Here is a 10,439-nt window from a genome sequence, read left to right as displayed (position 1 = left end):
GCCAGATAGTTGTCTTCCAAATTTCTTCGCAGAGATGAGTCATATTTTGGCTCTCGTGGACTTGTTTTCATTTTCTTCAGCTTCAGTTTGAATTTGCATAGGAACAGTACTAGAGTGCTTTCTGTTAATGGTCCAGGGCAAACAGTAGTATTTCCCAACAAAAGTTTCTGCTAACTCATATTTATCTCTACCCATATCTCCAGAGGCTTCTCTGGTCCACATTAGTGCTATCTGTCTCTAGCTGGATTTAAGTGATAACAATCATTCAACAAATACTTCAGCAATCATCTGTTTGCTCAACAAACATTTATCCATTATTTAACTCACAAGGTGGTCATTTCTAACTTCAGTGGCTGTACTATACCTGGGGTGGTGGTTATGTGCTGTGGAGTTGGTTCCAACCCTGCATAGGGTTTCTGAGGCTGTAAATTTTTACAGGAGCAGATAGCCTTATCTTTCTCCTGCAGAATGACTGGTAGTTTTGAACTGCTGACCCTTAAGGTTAGCAGCCCAACTCGTAACTATTACACTACCTGGGCTTCTTAGGCTATAAGTAACAGCAACAGAGTTTCTGGGGCCTACTAATCTTATTGTGTATCCCACAATGATTATGGAATTTCAATGGTGCGGTGCTGTAGGATAAGCATTGGACCACAAGGTCAGTTTGAACTGCTAGGTAAGCTGCTCCTCAGAAACCCTATGCAGGGTCACTATGAGTCGGATCTGACTCCATGGCACTCAACAACAACAAGAAACTAAGTCAAGCGATTCACAGAGAATCTGCCACGAATATAGCTCCATGTCTTAGTTTTAATCTTTTGGTGCTGCTCTTCCCTTTCTAGGAGCTCTGGTAGCGCAGTGGTTACAAATCGGGCTGCTAACCTCAAGGTCGGCAGTTCAAAACTACCAGCCATTCTGCAGGAGAAAGATGAGGCTTTCTGCTCCCATAAAGATTTACAGCCTCAAAAACCCTGTGCAGGGTCACTATGAGTCGGAACCGACTCCATGGTACTTAACAACAACATCAACTTCCCTTTCTGGCATGAAGTAGTCAGTTTACCATCACACCAGTGGGTAAGGAGTAAACTCTCTGCTTACCTCTTAGTAACTTGGTGTCTATCTTTCATTTCTGAACGTTCAAACCAGACATGTGGGCAAGCCTTGACCATCGCTCTCTGTATAATTCCCATCAGTCCACCATGCACTTGACCAACCTAGATGTATCAGGAGAAAAAGAGAAAAATATTAAGACACAGCTGTCCAGAAAAGGCTTTTTTAAAGTAGCAGTATAAGTTCCTATTCACCAGCCCTGGTAGCACAGTGGTTAAAGCATTTCACTGCTAAGCAAGAGGCCATCATTTTAAACCCACCAACCACTCCAAAGGAGAAAGAAGTAGCAGCTGCTGCCACAAAGATTTACAGTCTCAGAAACTCTATGTAACAATTCTAGAACAAAGGTGGGTTTGGTTTGGGGTTTAGATGTTCCTATTCTCCACGTAGGTAAGCTCAGCTTTCTTCTACTGACTGATATTCTTAGGCTGCTCAAAGGACAAGAATGGCCAAATGGAAGCAAAAAGTTTTCATAAGCACTTTTGAATATTAAGCTTTTCTGTTGCATTGACTATCTTTTATCTTTAAAAAGCAGAGGTCCTTTAACTTAATTCGAGATAAAAAAAAAAAACACAAATAAAAACTACACTGAAAGGACATTCTTCACCGGTCAGATTGACAAATATATTTAAAATCTTGACACTATACACTGTTCTCCAGGCTAAGGTAATCTCATATGTTGCTCAAGGGGAGGGAGGATGCAAAACAGTAGAACAGTGCTGGGAGAAAATTTGGCAATACCTTTCAAAGTTGTATACAAAGCTAAATATACATACATGTTTCCTCCAACCCAATAATCACATTTCAAGAAATTTATCTGAAGATATACTTTAAACTTTATGAAGATGCATATCATGAGGTTAGTAACTGCAATATATATTTGCAATTACAAAATATCAGTAACTGCCTAAATGTCCAAATATAGAAAATGGAATGAATAAACTATGCTATATCCACACCATGAAGTATTGTGAATCTATGAAAAGAATAAGGTTGATATCTATGAATGATAAGGAAGTGATTTCCAAGAGATATTAAGTAAAAAAAGAAAATTGTGAAAGAACTAGTGTACTATCTTTTGTGTACAACAGAAGGGGAAATAATACACGCATGTATGTACTTATCACTAAAACAAAAAGCACATAAACAATAATCAGAAAACAGTGAACTTGGGGACCTAAAAGAGGTAGGAGGGAATCTGGTGAGATATGAGAGGGAGGGGACATTTCTGTGAGTACTCTATTTTTGCATATTTGTATTTGGAAGCATGTTAATGTTCTACATATTCTAAAACTAAAAGTAAGTCCACAAAGATGAGAATAAAAAACTGAAATAGCATAGAACATTACACATTGGGCTGCTAACCTCGAGGACAGCAGTTTGAACCCACCAGACACTCCTCAGGAGAAAGATGCAGCTTTCTGCTCCTGTAAAGATTTACATCCCAGAAACCCTATGCAGGGTCACTATGAATCAGAACTGACTCAACGATACAAAAGAGCAGCAGCAGTGAATAAAAGAACACTGAAGAGAGGAAGGAGGGAGAAAAATCCAAGAAACTTAGGAAGAGTTTTCGATCATATAATGTACCTTCCATCTTGAGTGGAATGGCAAGAATTTCAAAACATCCTGAACTCTTTACTAGGTTTGTTTTTCATAGTAAAACAAGTGAAACAATTCTGAAACAATACTGTTGTTAAGGACTGTGGAGCAGCTGATGGGTTTGAACTGTCAACCTTGTCATTCACAGTCCCAGTACTTACCCTACAACAGCACACTGGAATTATTGCTATTGTTGTTAAGTGTCGTAGAATAGGTTCTCACTCATAGAGACCTTGTATACGGTCTCTGAGGTTTTCAATCTTTGTGGGAGCAGAAAGCCTCATCTGTATCCCACAGAGCTGGTGGGTTCAAATCATGGACCTTGTGGTTCACAGTTCAGTGCTTACCATATAAAGCCACCACATTCACAATATTTAGGATTTAGCAAATAAGTAAATATGTGGATATTGTTGGGGAACAAGGTTTTCATTGTCAATGACGGGAAATAAAAATATAGAATAAAAAAAGTAAGAAAGTACTCTGAATTAGCGGTATTAGGATGCACTCATATTTTTAATGTAAATATTATAAGTAAATACTAAATATAAATATACATGAAGCATAAATATTTTAGCAAAATTTACATCTGCAGATAGAACACAAATGATAAAGCAAATGGGTTGAAATGTTAATGTAGGTAAATGTGGATAAAGGGGATATGGGTGTTCTATATAAAATTCTTCGCTTAAACTGTTTTTACTGTGAATTGAGTGAAGATTCATAGATAAGCTCATCAGTTTTACATTCAACCAATCATACACTTCATTTCATCTCAATGATTGCAATCCCCTTCATGCAACAACAGTGATCCCACTTGCTCCCTGTGCTTCCTATTTCCATTCCACTCCTCCTTCTCTCCCATTCTCAACTTTGTCCTTAGGTAAATGTTGGCCTATTGATTTCAAATGATTGACCATCCCATGGTGAGCACACCTTGCTGCCCCCATATAAACAAACCAATCTACTACTTGGCTCCAACACTATAACTCAAAAGCATCAATTCTTCTATGGTCTTCCTTATTCACTGTCCAGCTTTTGCATGCATATGAGCATATAAATACTATGGCTTGGGTCAGGTGCACCTTAGTCCTCAAGGTGACATTTTTGCTCTTCAACACTTTAAAAAGGTCTTGTGCAGCAGATTTGCCTAATGCAATACATCATTTGATTTATTTGTTGGAGGAGAATATTGAAAGTGCCATGGGCTGCCAAAAGAACCAATAGATCCATTCTGGAAAAAGTGCAGTCAGAGTGCTCCTTGGAGGCCAAGATGGCCAAACTTCATCTCTCATACTTCAGACATATTGTCAGGAGGGACAAGTCACTGGAGAAGGATGTCATGTTTGGTAAGGTGGAGGGTCAGACAAAAAGAGGAAGGTCCCCAATGAGATGGTTGGCCAAGTGGCATCATCAATGGACTCAAGTGTGGCAACAGTAGTGAGGTTGGCCCAGGATCAGGCAGTGCTTTGTTCTGCTGTGCAAATGGTCGCTATGAGTCAGTACCAACCCAATGGCACCCAACAACAACAACAACTGCTTGGCTGAAAATTGGGCAACAAGGGTGAGTTCCTTTTCAGATATGGAAGGTGGTTGAGGGCCATAGTCTCAGGTTCTCCCAGTCTCTTTCTGACCAGTAAACAAGCCTGGTCTTTTTTTTTCAAAAACTAATTCTGAGTTTTGTTCCACATTTTCTCCCATTCTATCCATGACCTTCTATGTGATTCCTTTCAGAGAAGTTGGTAGTGGTAACTAGGCACCCATCTAGTTCATCTAGTCTCAGAGTCATGGAAACTAATTCACATGCTCCATTAGTCCATTGGACTAACTGATTCCAAACATCTTCAATTCTCATTATTCTTCTTTCTTCCACACATGGAGAAACCAATAGCTGCACCTTAGATGGCCATTCATGAGCTTTTAAGATCCAAGACACTATTCACCAGAGTAGGATGTAGCACATTGTCTTTGTGAACTCTGTTATGCCAACTATATAAAACTCAATAGCTGCAACATTCCTATAAATTTGGAAATATTTCTAAATTAAAAAATAAAGTACAAGTTTCTGTTGTTGTATGCCTATGAGTCCATTCAGACTCACAACAGCCATAGAGGATAGAGAAGAACTGACCCGTAGGCTGAAATATTTATGAGAACAGGTTGTCAGGTTTTTTTCTCCCTGACAGAGCCCACTGGTGGGTTGGGCTCAAACCCTGAACCTTTCCATTAGGAGTCAAGCTGCTTAACCACTGTGCCACCAGGGCTACTTTTCTTTTGTTTAGGAGTGATAAAGAACTTTAGAAAATTCATTGAAAAGAGATTTTTACTGTTCTTTAGGTAAGTAATTTATGTTTATCTAAAAGAAAACTATTAGAACCTCTGGAAGGAATAGTACAGTTTCCTCACACTTCTGACCCTAATTTAATCCAACTGGCTGCAGGTTTCTACCATTCAACCCATTGAAAAGTTTGCAGGTATTTTACTTTTCTAAACCTTGACCAGAGTTTCTAAACTATGCCATTATACATGATCAAAATTCATGGAAAGAGCAACAAATTTCTGAGACCCTCAGTTACAAATGAATTGTCTCTCCTTTTCATTGACCAAGATATAGATGGAATATGGTTCAAGAAATGCAAAATCATGATTAGGCAGGTTGGTTAAAATGCATAAGCCTCTGCTTCGTAACCTATAACAATATCTCTGCCCTAATCTCAATGGATTATAAGGAAATTCAAACATAATGAAAGTGACTGTCTACTTAGTTTTGTGTGGTTATTTTTATTTTTCATGTATTACAGATACACACTCAGAGCTGTGCTGGGGTCTAATAAGAGTTGTTAACCTGAGGATTCTTAAGTTCTTTCCTTTTCCTTTAAATTATATTTATTTTGTTGTTGTTGTTGAGAAGATACATAGTAAAACATATACAAACACAATAGTTTCTGCATGTTCAGGTTAGTGACACTAATTACATTGTTCAAGTTGTACAACCATTCTCATCCCTCCTTTTATGAGTTGCTCCTCCCTCATTAATATAAATTCACTACCCCAAAAAGTTTCAAGATATTCTTTAGAGTTGTTGTTGTCACTTTGATCCCATATACATAGTTATGGAAAATGTATAATTCTCAAGGCAGATTGTTTTTACTAGTCAATCTAAACTATTTGGTGGTTTTATGAAGACGTCAGAGGATAGTTTTTATTTAAGGTTTAATGATCATTTCAGGGCAGTAGTTTCAAGTTTTCATCTACCCTTCATAGCTCTAGAAAGTATAGAGTCCATGAGAATCTGGAATTCCATTCTATATTGTCTCCCTTTTGATCAGTATTCTTATATAGAATTTTTAATAAATATTCAGTAATGGTAACCAGGCACCCTCCATTCTTCTGGTCTCATGACAAAGGAGGCAATTGTTCATGTAGGCAATTAGTCACACATTCCATTTCCTCCTCCTAGTCCTGACTCTTAATCACTTCTTCCTGAGCTGTTCCAGGTAAATAGAGACAAGTTGTTGAGCCTTGGATGGCTACCTGAAAACTTCTAAGACCCCACACATTATGCAACAAACCAGGAGGTGGAACAAAATCATCAGTTACACTATTAAGCCAATGAAGAGGGATGTGTCATTAAATTATGACTCTAAACCTCCAAACCAAAGAAACAAATCCCATGAGGTATTTAGGTTTTGAACATAAACAAGGTCAGTAGCTAACTCTTTTTTTGTTTTTTTCCCCAAAGTCATTGTTGTAAACATATCACACAACTTTTTTCCAACTCCCCTTCCTTCCAGTCCCTGGTAACCACTTATAAACTTTGATTTCCATACATTTGTCTATTCACGTATTTTTATGTAAGTGAGGTCATACAATATTTGTCCATTTGTGATTGACATATTTTGCTCAGCATAGTGCCAAAGCGCTATCCATCTGTAGTGTGTGTATCAGGATTTCATTCTTTCTGCTTTTGAGTAGCATTCTATTCTATGTATGTATCACATTTTGTTTATCCATTCATCTGCTGATGGGCATTTAGGTTGTTTCCACCTTTTGACTATTGTGAATACTGCTGAAATAAATATTGGTGTACACATCTATTTCCCAGCCTCAGATTTCAAGTCTTTTGGGTATATAATTAGAAATGAAATTACTGGGCTATATGGTAGTTCCCTGTGGGATAAGTACTAGACTACAAACCACAAGGTCAGCAGTTCTAGCCCACTAACAACTACAAGTGAGAAAGATGAGACTTTCTGTTCCCACAAAGATTTACAACCTCAGAAACCCTATACAGGGTCACTATGAGTCAGAATCCACTCAACAGCACTTAACAATAACATGGTAGTTCTATTTGCATTAAGCTCTTTTCTTTTACTTTAAACTTTTTATTGTAAATTGGTGAAGATTTATAGTGCAAATTAGTTTTCCATTCAACAATTTATGCACATTTTGTTCCATGTCTTTGATTAGAATCCTCACAATTAAAACATCTCTTATCCTACTTTCTCCCTGCGTTTCCTGTTTCCATTCCTCCTTCTTTCCTAACCTTTCTGAACGTTCTCCTTGGGTAAATGCTGTCCTTTTAATCTCAAAGGTTGATTATTCTAAGGTATGTGTACCTCCCTAGTGTTATTTTCCCCTAATAAACCTACATTGTGGTTGAAAATTGAGGCACAGGGACAAGTTCAATTCTAGACCTGATGGTGACTAAGGAACATAGACAGCATCAGGGGTTCCAACCAGTAATCTTGGTCTTTTTTTATGATTTTGAGTTTTGTTTCACAATTTTCTTCCACTCTATCTAAAACCTTCTAATGTGATCCTTTTCAGAGTCATTGGCGGTGGTAACCAGACACCATGTAGTTCTTGCTTCTTAGAGTCATGGGAAGGCAATATACAATAAGAGGGAGGTCAGCAAAAACTGAGACAGAGCAAGACACTGGAAGGAGTGCAAGGGTTAAAGGCAACAAATCACCATGATTCTGAGACCCAAACAACTAGATGATACCCAGCAACCTTTACCAACTGTTCTGAAAGGGATCACATCACAAGATCCTGGATAGAGTACGAGAAAATGTGGAGCAAAACTCATAAAAAAAGACCAGGCTTACCGGTCAGAAAGAGATGGGAGGAACTCAAAACTATGGCCCTCACTTATCATTCAGGTCTGGAACTAAATTTAATTTTCAGCCAAGCAGTAGAGAGGTGCATAGGGGGACAACAGTACTAGTAGGGTATGCCCATCACGGAATGGTCAACCAATCAAAATCAAAGGGACAGTATTTACTTATGGACAAAGTTGATAATGGATGGAAAGGAGGGTGGAATGGAAATAACAACCAGAGGGAGAAATGGAATAACTGTTGTTGCATGGAGGGGATTGTGATTACTGACATGAAACAAAGTATATGATTTGTTGAATGTAAAATAGATGATCTTCTCTGTAAACCTTCATTCAAGTCACAATAAAAAGTTTCAAAAAAAAAGTGAGTTAAAGACAACAGAGGTAAATATTATTATATACATAATTCTGAAAATGGTGATCTACAAGTCGATGCATGGATAGACACATAGGTTATATGGTGTGGAAGAGTGGGAGTATACCCATGCATATGTACAGAGGATATGTATTTACCTTTGCAGCAAATATATCAATGAATGTGTTGGAGTATGCAAGGGACAAAGTTATATAAACTTCTTAGACATTACCAAACACATCGAGGGAATAAGTCTCAGGGTTAGTGTACCAGGAGCATCGTCTCAGGCGACACCAAAGTCCATTGCTACAAGATAGCCCACAAAGACAATGTTTTCCATCCTATCCTACTTTAGTAATTAGCAACAGGGGTCTTAAAAGCTCCTGAATGGCCACTTATGGTGCAACTATCATCTTTCTCTGTCCAGAGGAAAGAAGAGTGAAGAAAACTGAAGATGCATACATTATGCTCTTTTAAGAACTATCTATATGGGACCAAATTGACAACAGCAACTCAAAAGATTAGATAGGAAGCTTAGGGAGGCAATGGTATTTATCTATGAGGGATGCCGTGGTGGTGGTGGTGGTTATGTGCTATGGAGTCAGTTCTGACTCATAGTACAGTTTCTGAGGCTGTAAGAACTCAAAAAAGAGGAGTGAGAATCACTGCACAACTTAAAAATGCTATCAATGTTACTAAACTGTACATGAAGCAATTGCTGAATTTGTGTCTGTTTTGCTGTATATAATATTCTTAACAACAAAATAAAAATCTATATGAAATGGAACAACAAAAATGGAACCAAAGAGTGTTGGCATGTTGTGGAAAATGTAAATAACGTCACTAATTAGTGTAGAAATTGTCAAATGAGAACCTAATTTGCTATGTAAACACAATACAATTTTTTTAAAAGGATACATAACTGTTAGCTAATTCCCAACCCCCCAAAAAAGGTTATTTAAGGTATCTCCAAAAGTCTTCCATAACACAGCTAAAAGTTTCTTAGATTCAAAAAGAGGTCCACAATTTAGAGAAATTTGAAATAATGGCACATGTGTTCTCAGTTCTCATGAAGATGTCTTCAACTCATAGAGAACCCATGCTTGTCAGAATAGAATTATGTTCCATCAGTTTTCAATGACTTTTCATGTGAGGCACCTCTGGGTGGATATAAAACTACAGCCATTTTTAGTAGTTATGATAGTTAAGGTTTTGTGTCAAGTTGGCTGGGCTAATATTCCCAGTAGTTTAGTAGTAGTTGTTGTTGTTAAGTGCTGGTTCCAACTCATAGTGACCCTGTCTAGGGTCTCCCAGGCTGTAATCTTTGCAGAGCAGAAGGCCTCATCATTTTCCCAAGGAGTGGCTGAAGGGCTTGAATTGCCAACCTTGTGTTTCACAGCCCAGTGCTTATCCTATGGAGTTACCATGAAGTTAAAAGGTAATAATCCCCCATGATGAGATCTAATATAATGCATCACCCTGTGATATAATCTGATATTATCAGCCTTGATCCGATGTAATTATTCCATGTGTTGTAAATTCTCACTTTTATGATGCTAAAGAGGCCAGGTGCAATCTACAGGATTAGGTTGTATCTTGAGTCATTCTCTTTTGAGACATAAGAGATTAAAAGAAGAGTCATGAGTAGAGTTCGTCCTTTGGACCTGGGGTCCCCATGCTGTGAATCTTCTAGATCCAGGGGAAGACTGAGGACAAGACACATGGGGATCTCCATGGAATTCAGGTACTACAGATGTTGAGAGGAGCTGACAACCTTTACCAAAAGCCAACAAAGAGAGAAAGCTTTCCTAGAACTGGACCTCTGAATTTGAACTTCTAGCCTCCTAAACTTTGAGAGTATAAGTTTCTTCTGTTTGTTAAAACCATCCATTTGTGGTATTTCCACTAGAGCAGCACTAGATAACTAGAAAGTAGTCAAGAGAGAACAAACAAGATGGTGGATTGGGTGGACGTATAGTAAAAAGCTCCGCCAACAATAACACAGAATACTCGACCAAGGAGGCTCAGGGGATGGTCCCAGAACTCTGAACCACATATAAAGGAATATTTAGAAGGTTGGAAGGTTCACAGCTGGGGAATTTGTGGCAGAAGCAAGAAATTTATTGCTTTCTAGTCCGGGATGCTCGGCTGCTCCAGGAGCCGCTATCTTGGGTGAGACCACATGGGGGAAGGATCGGAGCGGCCACAGATGCCTGGCAGAACCACTGAGATAAAGGTGTGGATATTCTTTTT

At 38.4% G+C, this 10,439-nt stretch overlaps 1 protein-coding gene across 1 annotated transcript in view; it reads right to left on the bottom strand.

Moving 5' to 3' along the window:
• Positions 1-10,439, bottom strand: part of AGPAT9 (1-acylglycerol-3-phosphate O-acyltransferase 9) — a 124,340-nt gene that overhangs the window by 12,134 nt on the left and 101,767 nt on the right. The window contains exon 7 of the mRNA XM_006867728.1: positions 1,099-1,214. Coding sequence (XP_006867790.1) covers positions 1,099-1,214 — 116 coding nt within the window. The remainder of the gene's footprint in view (positions 1-1,098; positions 1,215-10,439) is intronic.

This window comes from Chrysochloris asiatica, unplaced genomic scaffold (genome assembly GCF_000296735.1).
Source record: "Chrysochloris asiatica unplaced genomic scaffold, ChrAsi1.0 scaffold00109, whole genome shotgun sequence".
Lineage (NCBI taxonomy): Eukaryota > Metazoa > Chordata > Mammalia > Afrosoricida > Chrysochloridae > Chrysochloris > Chrysochloris asiatica.
This window is presented reverse-complemented; position numbering and strand designations above follow the sequence as displayed.